This window comes from Aquarana catesbeiana, linkage group LG12, assembly GCF_042186555.1.
Source record: "Aquarana catesbeiana isolate 2022-GZ linkage group LG12, ASM4218655v1, whole genome shotgun sequence".
Lineage (NCBI taxonomy): Eukaryota > Metazoa > Chordata > Amphibia > Anura > Ranidae > Aquarana > Aquarana catesbeiana.
The window spans coordinates 194,525,922-194,546,112 of NC_133335.1; the positions used below are offsets into that span (position 1 = coordinate 194,525,922).

A 20,191-nucleotide genomic window follows, 5' to 3' on the forward strand; every position below is an offset into this window, starting at 1 on the left:
ACCTACACCCCTGTTGCCTTGTACCTCTGCACAGAATGTCATTTTCTGAATGGTAAACTGAGATTGAACTATGGGCGTGTTGCTCAGTGTGCCCACAGTTCAAACTACAAGACCAATCTTCCACAGTGGCAGACAGCATTTATAGTTTTTTTCAGCCACAGATTTCTATGCATGAATGACACTGTGTGTGGAGCCCAGCACAGCTGCAGAGTTTTCAAAAGCAGACACCGGATGCAGGGAAAGGAACCCTTTTATTCCAATAAAAGTCAGGGGGACAATATAAAAATAAAAACATGGTTTAGGGGTTTAAGAGCACCTTCAACAGGACTTTATTAACAATGTGAATAGACTAGAAGTGAACTGGACCTTTAGCCTACGTTCACATTGGAGTGATTTGACATGTCAAATCACATGCCAAAACAGCGGCGATGGCACAGATTCCCAAAACTAGGTTCCGTACTACTTTTGGGGACATCGGGGTGCAATTTCTATAGACATCTGTGCAGCAACCCACAGGAAGTCTCAAAAAAAAAAAAAAAAAAAAAAAAAAAAAATTGCCCCCGAAGTCGGGACTGACATGAGGGAATGAAATTGTGCCAGTTCAGCTGAATTTGCACGATTTCATTCCCGCCGTCAGTGTGAACCTGGGCTCAAAGTTATTTTTTCACAAGCACAGGCCTAGTCAGAAGCTGGTTTAAAAGCTACTGAAAAGGCTTATGCTTGCATAAAAGTCCAGTGCCCTTCTAGTCATCATATTGGTCAAGCAACCTGATTAAGGGGGTGCTCTTGTACACCCAAAATGCATTGGTTTTTTGGATTGTCCCCCTGACTTTTACTGGAATAAAGTTGTATCTGGAACTCTTAGTGGTGTGGCGCTTCACTTTCCATTGTTACATTACAACCCAAGGAGACCATGGCGATCCTTTAAGATGGCAATACCAGTGTGATAACCCTAAAGGTCCAGCGCCATTTTTCCCCCACTTCTCAAATATAAACACCCCCACTCTTCCTGCCAATTCCCCTTCTGCCCAATCACCATGAGGTTGGGCTTGCACCTAAAACAAATGGTGTAAACTGGGCTTAAAAGAAAAAAAAAAAAAGATGGAAATGCAATTTCCCAACTCTTTTGTGGGATGGAAGATCCTCTCAGGTGTGTTATCAGAGAGAATGTATGAAAATGAGGATTACATGCAAGGGTGACTTTTCTACTAAAAACCAGCAGTGGACTATCAACATCCTAAATATGACAAACCAAGGCACTATAATAAACAAAGGTGTTTTATACATCTTAAGTGCTTTCATGACAAATCCACAAAGCCGAGACAGGCATCAGAAAAAGGTAAAATTGTTTTGAGATAGAAGAAAGCAATAAAACAGTATTAAGGATTCACATGTAACTTTCCAGATACAAAAAACAGGCACATTTTGCGGTACAGTCTTTGAAACACAACAAGGTGTGCTCCCTTGGAGACTATAGAACCACAAGGTTTCCTGATCAGGGTTGCAGAGGTAAACCGTTTGGGATCAAGGGGAAAAAAGCACATGGATAGTGGACTGATCTCTCCGCTAGGTCATCTTTGGCTCCTTGTAGTTGGCTCTTAATATCGGTAGTGATCAGGTTTGAAGGGTCCCTCCTTGTCTATGCCGAGGTACTTGGCTTGCTTGTCTGTAAGCTTAGTCAGTTTCACTCCAAGTTTATCAAGATGGGCAGCTGCCACTGCTTCATCAAGCTGCAAAAAGTAACAAATTGATTAGGATATACAAAAAAAGATTATTAAAAAGGCTACAAAAATTGGAAGGGGGCTCCAGATGACATCACAGCCAGTGAACCAATGAGAAGAGGAGGATCGGAGCTTTTCTGTGCAAAAGCCACCGTACAGAGCAGGCAAGAATTTAACCGCTTGCCGCCCAACCACTGTCAAATGATGGAAGAACAGTGTGGCTCTCGTTCAGGGTGGACATGACGACACCCAGAACGGCCGCTCTGATGTACAGTGTGGAGATTTCGGCTGCGCCATGTTGCTAGGACACGGCGCGACCCCGATCTCTGTAAAGAGCCGAGCATGCTGCTCTTTAACCATGTGATCGGTTGTGTCCAATCATAGCTGGTCACATGTAGACACAGAAGCGATGGTGATCAGCTCTCATTGACTTACACTGACTGTGGCGAGGCGAGCCGATCAGCAGCATCTCTTCGTAGGGAACACACGGACATGTAATAAGGGCACTTGTAAGTGCCCCGATTACAGTAAAGCACCCTAGTGCCACCAATCAGTGCCCATTAGTAATGCCAGTCACTGCTGCCTTTCAGTGCCACCTATGAGTGCTCAGTGCCACCCATAAGTGCGGCATATTAGTGCCTCCTCATCAGTGACTGTCAGTGAAGGAGGAAAAAATTTACAAAAATTTACTGACAAATAACTTTTGCTTCAAAATTATTGTTTTTTTTACAAAAAAGACCAACACAGCAGTGACTGAATACCACCAAAAGCAAGCTATTTGCGGGAAGAAAATGATAAATTCATTTTGGTACAGTGTTGCATGACTGCGCAATTGTCAAAGTGCGAGAGTGGTTAATTTGTTTCCTTTAATATCACTTTAGCACACATCCACTGAATGCACTGCAGCAGACTTGTTCTTGCTCCATTACTAAAGTCTCCCTCTCCTTTTAAATTTATACAACACATGATTATGTTGCCTTTATGTGCTCTCATTTAGACCATTACAAAAGACTGTATAACATTTCTCAAGCAATGATTCATGCAATTTCCTATTTTTCTTTGAACCTTTAGATCCAGCTGCTGTTGCGCAAGACCATTCAAAACCCTCTAGACTGCTTAGCCTTCTCTTGACAGCAACACAAAGGCCATTTAAAAAGCTGGCAGGGTGTTGGCAATTAAATGGCTATGGGCTTTAATGCAACATGCCATACACGTGCGCTGAAGGCACTGCAGGGGCCCCAATGTTAAGGACAACAGTTTCTACCACAACCTGTAGAAATTTTTTTAAATTTTGTTTCCCTTTCATTTTTACAACACACGATGATTAGATTGCTTTTATGCACTTGTTTAGATCAATAAAAAGGTTGTAGAATATTTCTTAAGCAATGATTCAGGCCATTTCCTATTCTTTAAACTTCCAGATCCTGCTGCTTTTGCACAAGACTGTCCTAGGCATTGCAGAATGCTTCGCCTTGCCTTGGCGGCAACACAAAGAGGCCACATAAAAAGTTGGTGGGGAGTCAGCAATTAAGAGGCTGTAAAAGTGGTTGAAATATTAAAAAATTCCCCATCAGCCAAATCAAATATTGAAGCAAAAGCGTCAGCTCACAGAATGAAAACCGACACCTGCCAGACTAAAGCTCCACTGCCTTTGGCTTTAGAAAGTTTACAAGCTGGCCACTAATTGTCAAGGCATGCCCCATTAGAAGGTCCGGCTAGGTAGTTATAGGCTCCCTGTTGGGAAAAGCGACACATGATCATTCCAAGTCTGCTGGGTAAAAAAGAATAAATTGAAACCACCGTGTTGTGTTGTATTGCCTCGTAGGTTTTACAACTATTATCACACCTTAAGCATTCAGGCACAGTTATAACTTTGTACCACTAATGAGGTGTCAGTTTTTGGCCGATGGATAAAGGTGTTCCTCTTGCATTAAGTGCTGAGCTAATCTTACTACACAATCCAATATGGATCAGTTATGCTTGCAACAAAACTGCACAGACTGCCTGTAAATTTATTCCCAACTATGTAGCGCAAGAAAAAAAAAAAAAAAAACCCACACACTTTGATCTCATAATCAAAATTGGATTTTAGATCTGATCAAGAACCTGAATATTTTTCAATTTGAGTACCCGAATCAAAAGCTGTGTGCAGCCTGTTTAACCACTCCGCCCAGATATACAAGGGTCGGCTCTATAGCACAAAACTACGTACCTGTACATCTTTTCATGCAATAGGCACAGGGAGTCGCGTACGTGCCAATTGGACAGAGGGGGAGCCAAACAGGTCCGGCAGACCCAATGTCCACCAGCCACCTGCAATTGCTCCCCAGAGAGGCTGAACAGCAATCTGCCTATGAACAAGGTAGATCAATGTTCCAACAGAGAAGATAGGGCTAGTGTTCCTGCTAAGCAGGAACACTGATATCTGTCTTCATTCAGTCAGACCATCCCCCACACAGTTAGTATGCACCTCCTTTAGTTAGGTGTCCGATTTGTCCACTGCAATGTTGCAGTCCCAAAAATAGCCGCCATTACAAAAAAAAAAAAACAAAAAAAAAAAAAAAAAAAAACAAAAAACACACTCTAAATCTATCCCACTTTGTAGACGCTATAAGTTTTGTGCAAATCAGTAATGGATATTTTTTTTTTTAACAAAAATATGTAGTAGAATACATATTGGCCTAAACGGATGAAGAAATTAGATTTACTTTAATTGGATGTGTGTCAATTTTTTAGCGCAAAAAGGTAATCAAATGTCACCAAAAGAAAGCGCCATTTTGGGGGGGTGGACACCACACATAAGTTTGGTTACAGTGTCGCAGGCCCACAAAATTGGGGGGGGGGGGCCCTAATACGTTGAGCAGCTACTTAATTTTTTTTGGAGGGTAGACTGAAGCTCCTCTTTAACCACTTTCTGCCTGCGCTATAGCTGAAAGGCTGCTACAGCGTGAACTGACTTTGCTGGGTAGGCGTACATAAACATCTTCCAGTGTGCTCCATGATCTCAAGTCCTTTGGACTCACAGGTCAGGGTAAAAGGCCAATCAGTGGCCCTTTACCATGTGATCAGCTGTGTCCAATAATAGCTGATCACGAATGTAAACACAAGCCAGTTATCAGCTTTTCTTTCCTCAAGCTGACAGCACGAGAAGAGAAGAGGAGAGGAGAGCAGATTACTGACTAGTATTAGAAGGGACATCTACACTGATAGGTCACGAATTATCAGTGAAGGAGAAAAAGCCGTTTGCTAAATTTTAAAACAAAAACTATGAAAAATGTTCTAAATTTTTGGTCTTTTTTCATTTGTTTAGCAAAAAATAAAAGCCCAGTAGTGATTAAATACCTTTTTTTTTTTAACACAAAAACAAAAAGGTCAGTGTTGCATGACCGTGCAATTGACATTCAAAGTGACAGCGCTGAAAATTGGCCTGGGCAGGAAGGGAGCAAAAATTGCCCAGCATGCAAGTAGTTAAGTTTGACATTTGATAGCAACAGTCAGCGTGGATAGACGGTCTCTGACCAGGGATTTGGCTGTATTAAAGTGCAACAGATAAGAGATGGTCACTCAAATCAAGAATATACAATACTTATGGCAAATGGAGGAAAAAAAAAAAAAAAAAAATTCATACTTGGCATGATGGGAACCAAGTATACATAACAGCACTATTTGAAGTCGTTAACAATTCTCACTGAACAAAGACAATAACTAGGCTTTCTGCAGATTAGAAGTTACCACTATGGACATGGACCTCTTTGGAACCTACCTTTTTGGGCAGGAAATACACCCCTACAGGATATTTGTCAGTATTGGTCCACAGTTCAATCTGCGCCATGACCTGGTTAGTGAAGGAATTGCTCATGACGAAGCTAGGGTGACCCATCGCACATCCTAAATTTACTAGACGGCCTTCGGCAAGTAATATAATGTGGCGTCCATTTTTCAGGAGGTACCGGTCCACCTGTAGAAAGCAAAGAATTCATTATGAACCTCTTCAGATCCACTTTATTTTGAAAAAAGGGACTATAAAAACACAAGTTGCTCCACACCAAGCCTAAACTATATAGGGCAACTAGGTACTTGCAATAGAATTAAAGTGGTTGTAAACTTCAAGACGAGATATGAGCATATCCCTCTATAGTGTATACTTGTCTCAATTAAGAACACACAGGGGTTGATTTACTAAGACTGGACATTGCAAAATTTGGTGCAGCTATGCATGGTAGCCAATCAGCTTCTAACTTCAGCTTGTTCAATTAAGCTTGGTCAAAAAGAACCTGGAAGCAGATTGCCCACCATGTACAGCTGCACCAGATTTTGCACTCTCCAGTTTTAGTAAATCAACCCCCCAAGCGTAATGCCTGTCTGCTGCTTGTTCCTCTGCTGTCAGCATGAAATCACTTCTGACAAGTCTTCCTAAGGCCCCTTTCACACTGAGGCGCTTTTGAAGAGCTTTTCATTCATATCAATGGAGAGGGGCGTTTTTTCACCGCCTGCCAGCGCACTTTCCCAGTGTGAAAGCATTCATTGATTTTAATGACTAAGATTTCATGAGCTTTTCAGGTGCTTTTTTTTTTAGCATGAAAGCCTGAAAAGCGCCTCAGTGTGAAAGGGGTCTTATACCAAGAGAACACAGGTGACAGGGCCAATTGACAGCCTCAGCTCTATGCCTGTGAGCTGTGTGAAGGGGACGTGGCCCTTCTAATCAGCTGTCAGAGCTCAACTCTGCAGAGTGTAACTTCAGCCACCCCTGCCTGTTTTCTGACAGCTCAGACAAACTTTATAAAATTCTAGGCTTTAAGCAGCTGATGAGAAAAGACTGCAGATAAACAGGTACAACTAATGTTAAAGGATTTGTTTCATCCCTGCATCACCAGAGGCCAGTCACCTCACTGAATATAGTGGGTTACGAACCACAAAAAAAGGTTTTTGAATTTCTTCCAAAAACTACCTGTTCCAGCAAATGTATTTTAGGGTCCCAAGTTCGACTTTACAGCCCAACTCTCAGCTTACTGCCATCTGTCTCCAGATCATGCACCACACCAAGCTCCCTTGTTTGTTCTGTTCTATCCTGGCACTGTATAGACTAGAGATATTATGGGCTACATGTGCATAAAAAAAAAAAAAAAGCAGACGTGTATGTGTTTGTGGTTATGGATGTTTGCAAGTAACAGAACAATTATTTATAATTACTGCTAGCTGTGTAAAATGGTTCAGGCTTGCCTCTAAGAAAAAAGGGAAACAAACAAAAAAAAAAAAAAAATTGTGCAATTAGGAGCCATTGACCTAAAACCAGTGCTGGGAAAGTCAAGCGGGGTAAACCCTGTATGTGGTCCAGGTCAGCAATTAGGCTCTACAGTCACAATCAGAGGAAAGCATTGGTAAATCACATACTTTATGCAGAGCAGGAGGTCTTCAAATAAATAAATTCGATACAGATTCCACAATACAACTATTTGTCAATTTTTTCTAAAAAGTGCCCAGCAGGGATATGCATAATGCCATTTTATATTGATCTTAAAATCACTTGCCAACCGTGCTCTAGCCCAATGAGGGCTACAGCGCAGTCGTCTAGTTCTGGGAGCTGCGGGGTGGCGTGCTCCGATTGCAGTATCTGGAGGACACTGCTGATCACTTGAAATAAACAGCCAATCAGCGGCTCTTAACCACATGATCAGCAGTGTCCAATCACAGATGTCAACAGAAGCTGGTTATCGCCACTCTTTTCCTCGTGCCGACAGCATTTGCAGAGAGCCAGTAACCGGCTTCTCAAAAAACAAAAAAAAAACAAAAAAACAAAAAAAAAAGAAAGAAGGGGGGGGGGGGGGGGGGGGGGGGGGGTTGGACAAGTACACCGATAGAGCAGATTATCAGTGCAGTCCTAACAGTGCCCACCAGTGAAAGGAGAAAAATGATCAGTTTGTAAAAATGTTAACAAAACTATGAAATTTCCTTTTTCTTCCCTATTCCTTCAAAAGTTTGTCTTCATTTATTTAGCGGAAATGTTTTTTTTTAAAGTGCCGCTTAAAACCACCACAAGAAAGCTCTATTTGTGTGAAGAAAATAATAAAAAAGTTGTTTGGGTACAGTGTTGCATTACCACACAATTGTCATACAGCTGACAGTGCTAAAAATTGGCATGGGCAGGAAAAGCGTTAAAGTGCCAGTAGGCCATCCTCTGATGAAGTCACGTGACGATACGTGTCAGGATTGGAGCACAGGAACTGTCATAGACTGACGATAGGATACAAGCTCGGTGCTCGTGGATGTTTTTTTACTATAGCCTTCTGCTAAATGTAAGTGTACCATGTTGTTTTTAACCTAATAAAACGCATTTATATACGGGATCACGCTATGTGCACTCTTCCAACACTCCACATATATTCATCCCATTGTGACGAGCATTGAGGAAATGGGGACGGTTTGAAGACACCCTTTTGAGGTAAACGAACTCAGCGTTCGTTGGATTGACGCCCACACTCATTTTACAAAAGTGAGTGCATCCCCCTTCTGTGTCCTGTCCCTTTTTCCACTCTGGCCACCACGGAGTTATACTATATACTGTCTGCTTATGTTTTTTATATACCATCCTGCACATCCACCACCCGAATCGCCTGAACTACTGGATGGGACCCTTGCCTGCTGGTGATTTGTTATTGGATTACAAGCTGTTGTCTTGCAGCAGTAAGGTGAGCTGCTTGCGAGCACAGAGGTGTCCCCACTGAAGACCTTGTTTCCCTTTCCTGTGGGTTGTGGACTTGCCATTTTTGGAAATGATGACCCATTGTTTGAGCACTTTGTACTACAAAGTGGTGGGACTGTTCACCATTTATTTATTTACTTGGAGTCACTAATAAGAATTTGCTGAGTTACCACATATGTGCTAGTATGATACTAGCCCCTTTGCACTGAGATTTTTTTTTTGTTTCAGTATTTACAATATTTTTTATGTGTTAGTATGATACTAGCCCTCATGAACATGGACTTTTTTTGGTTTATATATTTTTATTTAGTTCATTTTTTTGTACCCACACTGTATTTGTCACTCATTTTACAGCTTTTTATACGTTTTAGGCAATGTTGTTTCCTCAGTCTATTCGGATTTAGGGCCCGTGAGATTGCACTTTATTACATTTCATTATACTGTTATATTTTGTATAATTTTTTCATTTTGCCTTTCTGGAACTGATGACTCATTGTTTGAGCACTTTGTACTACAAGGTGGTGGGACTGTTCACTATTTATTTATTTACTTGGAGTCACCAATAAGTATTTGCTGAGTTACCGCATATGTGCTAGTATGATACTAGCCCTTTTGCACTGAGATTTTTCTTTTCTTTTGTTTCAGTATCTACAATATTTTTTCATGTGCTAGTATGATACTAGCCCTCATGCTCATACCTTTTGTAAAATGTTTTTTTTTCACTCACCTCTATACATTTGAGTTAGCTCCTTCCCCTTCCCCTTTTTATCACAGCGCAATCACCACTCACTTTATTCATACCACTTTTGCCTGTTTGGATCAACCATTTAGGTGTTGCAGCAGTGCCCCTTAGCATAGGTATTTCTGACAGCGCAGGAGTTTCTTCATTATTCAGGAAAAGGGTTAAAGTGCCCAGTAGGCAAGAGGTTAAGGTCTTTGGTGTTAGCGGTGGGCAACACACATATTAAAAAAGGGGTTGATTTATATATGAGTTTAAGCCGAGTTTTTCAGCACTTTAGGCTGGAAACACCCCCCCAACGCGGCTTATACTAGAGTGAGGGTGCCCATCTGCAGCTGTACCTGTGATTACTAAAACAGATGGTGCCATCCACTGTTGTCATGCCCATCTGCAGCTGTACCTTTAGTAACCAAAACAGGGGGTGTCTCCCACTGTGTCATGCAGTGTTCGGCGGCCGTCCATTGTAACAAAGCCCCGCCTCCTCCGTGAGAGACGGAACACGGATACAACGCTGGGAAATTGTAACAGTGTTCCTCCATCACGGACAAGGAGGAGGTGGGGCTGTGTTACAATGGACGGCCGCCAAACAGACTACATGACACAGTGGGAGGAGGATATAGAGACACACACACACACACACACACACACACACACACACACACACACACCATTTTAGACAGAAAATGCCACAATTGCCCATTAGATGGAGCCAAGCATTAACGAAAAATCCGTAGCACAATCTAGTGGCCAAGTGTGGCCCTTTCACATGTGCACAGTATTAATACTGCGTGCGTCTACCATGGATTTACTGACCCTCTAAGCCAGGGGTTGGCAAACTCGGCCCTCCAGCTGTTTTGAAAACTACAAGTCCCATGAGACATTGCAAGACCCTGACAATCACAGGTATGACTCCTAGAGGCAGAGGCATGATGGGATTGGGATTTGTAGCTTCACCACAGCTGGAGTGCCGAGGCTGTCTACCCTTGCTCTAAGGGTACAGTATTAAAATGTGGCTATGGTTTACCTGTGGCTTGATGTTCACTTTCTTAGCAGCGTTTTCATTCAACCACTTCACGTCGAGTTCAACATCAAAGTGGCCAATGTTGCAAACAATGGAATCATCCTTCATCTGTTCCAAGTGCCTGAGGGGTAAAAATAAGAGGTCAGCCAAGTTATGTGCAATGGGTTGGGAGTGTTGTTGCAAAGGACTACAAAGACAAGAAGCAAAGTGTGAAAACTAAAAACCTCTATTAATTTGCAAAAAACAAAAATTAATGTAAGCGGCGCTAATTTCAGTGATGCCACAACCTAGTGTTCAAAATATTATACCCTTTGTACTATAGTGATACTACGTGATAATTATGTGTACCACTCACAAAGAAATCTATAAATATGCCACAAATCAAAATGGCATCATAGGTGAAAAAATATAAGCAGTTCATCCATGAAAAGTCCATAGAGAGAACACCGTGAAAAAGTGTGCGATTTTCTAAGATGTCCACCAATTCACACCGTGCCAGTGATAACTCTCCCTCTGGAGTCAACACTTATCGACTAAATATGCCTCACACTCTCGTGTTTTGGCAAACAAGCATAATCAACTGGATGATCAGGTGAAGGTGAAAACTCCAAGTTCCATCCGTTCCAGTGTCATCTCATTCCATATGCAAATAAAGATGCGCAAATAGTGTGATACCGTAAAACATAAAATTTATTAAAACTTGTGAACAACTTCAATCATTGCACTCACATGATAACCTCTTTAGATCAAGCCAAATCAACACAGCAATCCAAAATATCAATCCTCCTCTGTGAAACACCCAGCACCACTGTGAAAGAAGGTCGCGGCGGACCCAAGGTAAGCGATAACAGGCTCTCACCCCCACTCGCTAAAGCTCATCAGATCAAGCACGGATCTCCTGCTGACACACGGAGATGAGATGCAGCGTCCCCTCCGTCACACTCACTACTGATGGATGCCGTACAGCCACGCCCCGACATGTTTCGTCATACCTGACTTATTCATGGGATCCCATGTTGCTGTGTTGATTTGGCTTGATCTAAAGAGGTTATCATGTGAGTGCAATGATTGAAGTTGTTCACAAGTTTAATAAATGTTATGTTCTACGGTATCACACTATTTGTGCATCTTTAGTTGCATATGGAATGAGATGACACTGGAACGGATGGGAGGGGGAGGGGGAGAGGGAGAGGGAGAGGGAATCACTGGCACGGTGTGAATTGGTGGACATTTTAGAAAAATCGCACATTTTTCACGGTGTTCTCTATGGACTTTTCATCGGGCCAAACTGAGAAAAAAAAAAAGTTTTATAGCAAAAAGTACAAAATATTGTATTTTTTTCAAAATGGTCATTTTTTTATTCATAGCGCAAAAAATAAAAGCCGCAGTGGCAAGTGCCACCAAAAGAAAGCTCTATTTGTGGGGGAAAAAAAAAAGTCAATTTTGTTTGGGTACAGCGTCATACGACCGTGCAATTGTCAGTTAAAGCGACGCAGTGCCGAATCACAAAAAATGGCTTGGTCATTCAGCAGCCAAATCTTCTGGGGCTGAAGTGGTTGAAAGATGTCTTGCAGCATTTTCTGACCGCAGGAAGGGTGGTTATCCCACATCACTGGAAGTCAACTGATTTAACTACACTTTGGGATCTTGATTCTATAAGAGACCTTGAACGACTGTTGGTAAAGGAGTCAGGACAGGAAGACAAGTTCTCTCACCTGGACCTCTTGGTCCATGTTTGATACCGATTTTTTTATTTTTAGTGCCCGTGCCGGGCAGCATGCGCAGGAGTGACGTCACGGCTCTGGCCAATCACAGCGCCAGAGTCTGTGAACCCGGAAGTAACCCCGGGAAAGAAGTCTGCCCTGTCAGCAGTGTGCCGGCGCCGATTCAGGGCATCGGTCTAAGGCAAGGATTTCATAATGAGCTAGTATGCGATACATACTAGCTCATTATGCCTTTGTGGTTTACAACCTTTAAGTGTGCATATTGCTTATCTACTTTCGAACATTGTGTGCCATAATGTGAACTGTAGACAGTGAACCTCTATACCACACTGATCTGTATGCCTGCAACTTTGTTTATTCCTCAAACTCAGAATGAACTAATAACCCAAAACCACACCCCAAAGAAAAAAAAAAAACCACACGTTGCCAAGTCTTAATTCAGGATGGTAATAAAGTCAGTCCACTCAGCACATTTTTGGAATCCTACTGTCCTCTGGTAAACTCCCGCAGCAAAAGCCAATTCTGCCCAACCAAAAAGCTATATACGGTACTGCCGAAATCACATGGAGCAGTGCACTGTCATGTCACCAACATCAGGAAACCACAGTAGTTTTAGTGTACGATTTCTATGCACCTAAAAATTTTATTTTTGTTTTTAAACATCTCATTTACAGCAAAGCTCGATTTTAAAAATGCAATAGTCTTTTTGGTTTCTCACCTGCCCTCCACAATGTCAGAGCACCCTGTTGTGGTGACAAAAATGTTCCCTTCTTTGCAAGCTTCATCCATTGTTGTGACCTCATAACCTGCAAAAAAAAAAAAAAAAAAAAAAAAGTAGAATTCTGGGCTTTACCAAACTACTGAAGTCTTAAAAAGGCTACCCCCCCCCCCCCCCCCAAACACATATACTAACAAACCTGCAAGAAAGATGCATATACACTATAATGTCAAAAGTATTGGACGCCTGCCTTTATACACACACACAGGGAGCTTTAATGGCGTCTTAGTCCGTAGGGTTCAATATTGAGTTGGCCCACCCTTTGCAGCTATAACAGCTTCAACTCTTCTGGGAAGGCTGTCCACAAGGTTTAGGAGTGTGTCTATGGGAATGTTTGACCATTCTTCCAGAAGTGCATTTGTGTGGTTAGGCACTGATGTGGACGAAAAGGCCTGGCTCACAGTTTCCACTCCAATTCATCCCAAAGGTGTTCTATTGGGTTGAGGTGAGGACTCTGTACAGGCTAGTTAAAAAGAGGGAGTCCCGCGGAAAAAACAATACAAAAAAAAAAAAGTCAGCAGCAACAAATAATGCAGCTGCTGACTTTTAAAATAAGGACACTCACCTGTCCCAGGGTCCAACGATGTCAGCACCCGAGACGGAATCGTCCCTCAGTCCTCGGGTGCTGCCGCCGCCATTCTCTGTAAGGGAATCAGGAATGGAAGCGCTGCGGCTTCACTTCCCGGTTCCCTACTGCGCATGTGCGAGTTGCGCTTCCTAACTGGTCCCTGCTGTCTCTGGGACCGTGTGTGTCCCAGCAGACAGCGCGGTGGGGACGGGAAGAGGCATAGACTCCCGTGGGAGTCTATGCCGGAAGTGGGTGCAAATACCGGTCTTAGAAAGGTATCTGCACCCCCCTCCCCCCTGAAAGGTGCCAAATGTGACACCGGAGTGGGGGAGGGTTCCAAAAAGCGGAGGTTCAATTTTTGTGTGAACCTCCGCTTTAAGTTCCTCCTCCCCAAACTTGTTCATGCATGTCTTTATGGACCACAATTAAAAGCAAAAATTCAGAGGAGGAACATATGAGCATTTACCATTTTTCACAGGATCCTGCAAAGCACTGGACCTGAGATCAGTGGGTGCAAATCATTCTCCGACTGGACAAGGAGAGTGTGATGTCACTACCCCACCTCCAATCAGAATGGTTAGCATTCATCAAGAGAATTCAAAACATTCTCTAATTGCCACCTGTGCCAAGCGAGTGCCCTCCTTCGAAATGCAGTAGGGCAACCACTTAGCATGGGGCCCCGCAGCAAGTGGGCCAACTACATCAACCATTGAGTTAGGTTAATAAGATGTTTAACCAGCATTCCTAAAACCACCTTAAGCTTCACTGCATGATTTTAGATTCTGTACATAAATGTATTAACAATGCAGAATTTAAGGTTGGCGTGTTGTATGGTCCTCACCTTCCATGGCTGCCTGCAGAGCATTGATGGGGTCTATCTCTGTGATGATGACACGTGCACCAAAGCCTCTTAAAGCCTGAGCACAACCTTTTCCAACATCGCCATAACCTGCAACCACTGCGACCTTCCCTGCAATCATCACATCAGTGGCTCGCTTAATGCCATCAATCAGAGACTCTCGGCAACCGTACAGGTTATCAAACTTGCTCTGAAAAATTTAATTTTAAAAAGATGCATTAACAATTCCAACAAGTGAAGTCTTCACCACAACCAATCATGCACCAATTTAGCCTTTAATCAAGGCATGAACCTACCTTTGTCACAGAGTCATTGACATTGATGGCGGGTACTTTTAAGGTCCCATCAGCTTTCATTTTGTAAAGGTTGTGCACGCCTGTGGTCGTCTCTTCAGAGATTCCCTTAATTCCTACATGAAAGAGAAAGCATCAACTGATAGGTAAAAGGTCATAGTGGGTGACCAAAGGCTGGCAGGTCTGTAGCGTTATGGTGGGCTGCAGTTTGATAGCGGAGAAGAACGGTTTCACATAACAAAAAAAAAAATAAATAAAATAATAATAGAAGTACGGCCCTATTCTCTCTGGGCTATACTAAAGGGTACAAACAACTAACATACGCATATAGTATAGCTGTGATCAGGAGAATTTATTTTGGTGGTAGGTTATGGCAGTAGCGAGAAATATACAGCCAAATTTAAAGAACTTTTTTTAAAATGTGTACATACACACATTTTTTTAAAAAGCGCTTTAAATTTGGCTGTATATTTCTCGCTACTGCCATAACCTACCACCAAAATAAATTCTCCTTTGCAGTATTGTACCTAGCAGGTCATATTACATGAGAATAGTGAAAACCAAAGTAATAGCCTTTCCTGGCTAACAGAAAACATTTTATTATAATTTCATCAATAAAAGCCATCACCTGTACATGTACTTTACAGAAAAGTATTTAGTCTGTACAACACTCCCACCTAGTGGTAATATTGTAAACTGCAAAATATCAATGCAAATGGATTTCCAGTCTAATTACCTTTCAGCAACTCTGTGTGTTTGGTGTGAACAAGGTTTGTGAGATCTCCTCCATCGTCAAGGATCATGTTAAGTGGTTTTCCATCGGAAAAATATATGGTTTGCTCAATGCACCAGATGTACTCTTCATCGGTCTCCCCCTTCCAGGCGTACACTGCATGGAAACAGCTGGGTTATACACAACTCCACTTCTGCTAGATAAATTAATTGCAGTTCTAATTATCATGCATTTCCCCCCCTCGTCTCTGAAGGTAAAGCTTGAAGCAGTCCTTGCATTTTTATACCATTATAACTCCTGCAAGAAGTGCCACTCGAATATTGACTTTACAAAGCAAAAATGCTTTGTGTTTGGCAGGATAGGGAATTTGACAATACACTATTTAGGCCCCTTTCACACTGCTGTGATTTCAGGGAATGCCTGTGTAAACTTGGTCTACGGACCTCAACTCACATCAAAGTCAAACCAAAGTAGCACAGGGACTACTTTGAAGTTGGTGCAACTTGAAATTACACAGATATGACTGGTTATCATTGAGAATTATGGGGTAGGACTTGTCATGCAACTGATGTGCAACTTTTCCTGTAACTTTGGACAAGTGTGAAAGGGGCCTTAGAATGATTATGCGTACTTACAAAACATAAGCTTTGATTCACAGAATAACTTCTCTGCCTTACCTGGGACCCCGGTCTTAGCAATGGCTGCAGCAGCATGATCCTGGGTGGAGAAGATATTGCAGCTTGACCACTGCACCTGGAAGAATTAAAAATATATATATTTTATTGTACGAGTACAGGATCAGGGAATGCAAGGTGCATGATTATTTCAAGACCAGACTCCTGTATGCAAAGTTCAGTCATTGGGAAGGTATCACAGATCTAGACAGAGCAGCACTTCAACACAGTGACCATGCTTCCTGCACAAAAATGTAAAAACTTTGCAGCAAGCACAAGAATTCTGAAAACGGTCCATACAAATCCAAGCCTTATAAAATGCTGACACCTAGTGGTGAAAAATCAAAAATGCACAGGTACACAGTTTAACCAATTCTTTACTATTAATAAAGTTCTTTGCTTCCATACAAGAAAAGCAAAATGTGCACAGTAAAGATTATCTACCCAAAATTCATATTTTTTTTTTTTAAAGATATTTTTATTGATTTTTTTAATACAAACCAGTTGTAAAAAAAAAAAAAAAAAAAAAAAAAAAAAAAAACCCCACACACAAGTCTTCCTTCAAAAAATTTAATTTTAAGAAAGTCCGTTCGATTTTGTAATCGTTATTGGGGTCGAATGACATTAGTTTTCAACCACAGTAACAGGAAAATCTGGAATTAATGGAAAACTTCTTGGTCAAAGGAATTCTCAAACCGTGTGTGTGGTTTTTGTTCAGAAATTACATTCATTTTAAAAACAATGTTAAAAAGTGAAAATTTCAAACATTCTTTCATTCAGTGAATGTACAAAGATTTTTCGTCTGAATATTCTCGTCTGAAAATTTATCCGTGTGGCCAGCATAAGGCTCAGTACACACCTATGCAGTTTGCTTTTGATCTGTTTCTACAGTGCTTTTATTTTTGTGCACGTGATTTTTTTTTTTTTTGCAAAAACACCCACACTACTGTAAGGAGTTCAAACCTGTGAAAGTAATATTTACAGTAGTGATTTGCCCTTTTTACTATAAAGGGCTCATTTTATTTTTTAACCCCATTATGTTACTGGCCGATCGATTTGTTGTTTCAGCCCTAGATTTTAGTAATGCAAACCTGTGTATGTAAGAAACAATTAAACAACAAGTATGTGCTTTCCTAACATGTGCTTTCCTACAGAGAGGAGATGATTATTGCTGCAAAATGGACACTACATAATTAGGCAAGAGGGAACCAACTTGTAAAAAAGAAGAAAAGGGGCTCATGAAAGAGTCTATAGTAGATTTAAGTCCATATAACGTCCAGGTGCAGTTTGCTGAGGCAGCTCCGTGAAAAAGCAGCAGCACAGGTGCCTTAAAGTGGATGTAAACCCAAAATTTTTATTTTTTATTTTTGGATGTCATAATGTAGAGTATAAGATTTCCTATCATTTGAGCCCAGTCTTGCCACACAGAATTAATCCCGCTCTGAGCAATCCTCTTTTATTGTTCAGTGAGATAAATCTTGACAAACTGAGAAACTTTGTCAAATCCTCCCCCTTGCTATGAGTGACAGGTGACTTGCATATCTCGTGCACTAGCCTAAGACATGCGATAATCGACAGGAGACACTCACATGAGTGCAGACAAAAAGGCTGCGCACCCCATAGGATGCATAAAAAGTGTACAAAGAACCCCCTAGCGGGGCTTTAAAGCAGCCAGTAAAAAGGAAAGGAATAATCAAAACGTAATTTTATTAGTACAAAAGATAGTATGTAACAAATAAATTCTGACCTATAGAGTCAGGACATGAACTGAGATACAATAAGCAATAAAAATATAAAAAACACAACGGACAGTGCCCGTAATCGGGAACAATGTGCAATGTATAGGACAACAGGGAATGTTAAATATTAAAATCCTGACGCGTTTCGACCCTGGATGGGTCTTCAGAGGATAATTGTCAACTGTGGAAATATAATCATGTATCAAACAGAATATAAGACTCAACAGTAGCAAACTCACATATGTGACATGGTACATCTGCAAGCTTGTATAATTACCAATCACAAAATTCCCGATAATGTTAGGTGTTCATGATGAAGAGGATATGGTTCCTCCTGAGTTTATGCCTCCCCAGTACTGGATCAACTCCTCAGAGCGGGCGGTGGGCCAGACATGTCTTACGAGGAATCATGCATTTGTTACCCCCCACACACGGGAAGGAAGCAGGGAGAAACGGGCAGCAGGCACTCACTGCACCCGAGGTGAAGTGACGATAATACTGCAATCAATGCAAGAAGAAATTGATTAATTCTCTTAGAGGAATATAAATTCCCCTGATTCAGAGCAGTTTCCTGGTGTTAAGTGTGGGTGTAGGGGCATGCAGGGGAAAAGAATAGAAATGCATATTGACAAGGGGAGCGTAGAGTTGGGCGGGGAGTCTACTGACATCACGACTCCACCCACCGAGCTCCAGACAACAGACCCACCCACAGAATCTGCAGTTTCTCAGGTCTAATAACAGACAGAGGGGAGACATTTGACAGGTAAAGATACATGCAGGAGGCATGTATATCCTTATAGATAACCCCTATGGCAGTAGTTTAGAAAGAATGACATTGGGTTTACATCCACTTTAAGTGTAGCTGTATGGTACAAATTTATTAGAAGCAAATCGGAAGTACTCACACGTTTAGTTGTTAATCAGGCATGTACGGTCATAAGAGCACTGAAGGATAGTCCTTGGCAACACTGCGGGGTGGGGTCCACAAGGTACGCCGTCATCTGTCAGGGGAGGCGGGTGGTCAGCGCCAGTGGAATTCACCGACGAGACGAGGATAACGTCACTTCTCAATTGCAGCACGATGAAGGCTTCGGCAATGCCTTTTTAGATCATGCGGTTTAACCCGTTATGGGACAAAACACCCCGGGGCAGAGCATGTCCCAACGTCAGCATAGCTTCGCCCTCATATAGCCCTCTTCCAATATGGCTACATCACAGCCTGAAGGAGCGCATGCTCTGCAAAACATGTCACCAAAGCCTACACATCCCCACGCTGCAACCGGGAAGTGAGGTCATCCTAGTCTTGCCAGTGTGTTCCACGAACCTGCAATCACTGGAATCCACGTCTACCCTCACAGATGACAGCGTCCCTTGTGGACCCCCCCCGGGGTGTGTTGCCAAGGACAAGCCCCTTTAATGCACTAGCGACTGTACATGCCCGATTAACTACTAAACTTGTGAGTAGTTCCGATTTACTTCTAATAAATTTGTACCATACAACTACACTTAGAAGGCATCTGTGCTTATTCTCTTGAACGGAACTGTTCTAATTCCAGCCTGAAGTTTTCTAGAAGGCTCTATAATTCTGTGCAGGGTAGATCCAATGAAACTTGCAGTGCCACTCTAAGCAGATACAGTTCTCCCCACCGGTTGCAGTGAAGGGAGCTGGCATCAGTGCACCGTTCAGAGGTGTAAGCATTATCGAAGAGAAGAAAAGGGCACTGCTCACCAAAAGTGCATTAGTAAATAGCTGAAGATGGCCTCAGCCAGCATCACTCCAGCCAACTCCCCCTGACATATTTCATCCCCCCCTTAACCAGGGTGAATCATGTCAGGGGACGTGGCTGAAGCAACACTGGCTGAGGTCACCTTCACCTACATACTAATGCACTGGGTTGGTGAGCGGAGGCCTCTCTGTGCAGGGTAGGTCACACACCCCTCCCAAAATACAATGCCGAAGGTCAACGCAGCCCTACCCTCAAGGAGTTTACAATCTAAGGTCCCTAACTCACATATACTAAGGCCAATTTAGATAGGATTCAACATACTGCAGAATGTTTGCCTCAGCACATACAAGTTGTTCAGCAATTCCTTCAACTCTGAATTTGGTGAACTGAAAGCGATCCAGAGAAAGCAGGTGTGGAAAATAACCAATTTTCCCAAAGCAGCTACCACCACAGAGCATGTATTAGCCCTTGTTCACACCGAGGCTGCATTCACATCTCCATGTTCCGAATTGCAGGTGGAATCGCCACCTTTCTGCCCAAGATTTGCAATAGCGGTATGCCTGTGCGTTCCCAGTTGATTTCATTAGCACCCCAAACATGGCACGATTTTCCCCCGATTCGTCAGGCAACAATCACGGTAAAAAACGCTCAGACAATAGTGGGACGCTCATCGCCCAAAAGAAATATATAGGCTTCTTTTGGGTGACGAGCGTCCTGCGATTCTGTTTGCGCATTTTTATCACCATTGTTGCCCTCATACGTGAAGATGTGAACAAAGCCTTAAGGCAGGTTTGGATTAGTGCGAGTTCAACTGAATGCATTTCAGTGTGAGTTCGGGGGCGATTTTGAAAAGACATCTGTGCAGGTTCACGACTATTAAAAAATCACCCCCGAAGTCGCCTAAAGTAGTGCAGT

General features: G+C 42.3%; 1 protein-coding gene across 1 annotated transcript in view; it reads right to left on the reverse strand.

Annotated features, from left to right (window-relative positions):
- Positions 1-1,260: 1,260 nt before the first annotated feature.
- The window catches only part of AHCY (adenosylhomocysteinase), a 30,538-nt gene continuing 11,607 nt past the window's right edge, over positions 1,261-20,191 (reverse strand). The window contains exons 3-10 of the mRNA XM_073606366.1: positions 15,814-15,889; positions 15,140-15,292; positions 14,407-14,519; positions 14,093-14,300; positions 12,624-12,711; positions 10,185-10,302; positions 5,485-5,679; positions 1,261-1,730 (exon numbers count right to left, since the gene is read on the reverse strand). Coding sequence (XP_073462467.1) covers positions 1,599-1,730; positions 5,485-5,679; positions 10,185-10,302; positions 12,624-12,711; positions 14,093-14,300; positions 14,407-14,519; positions 15,140-15,292; positions 15,814-15,889 — 1,083 coding nt within the window. The 3' untranslated portion in view covers positions 1,261-1,598. The remainder of the gene's footprint in view (positions 1,731-5,484; positions 5,680-10,184; positions 10,303-12,623; positions 12,712-14,092; positions 14,301-14,406; positions 14,520-15,139; positions 15,293-15,813; positions 15,890-20,191) is intronic.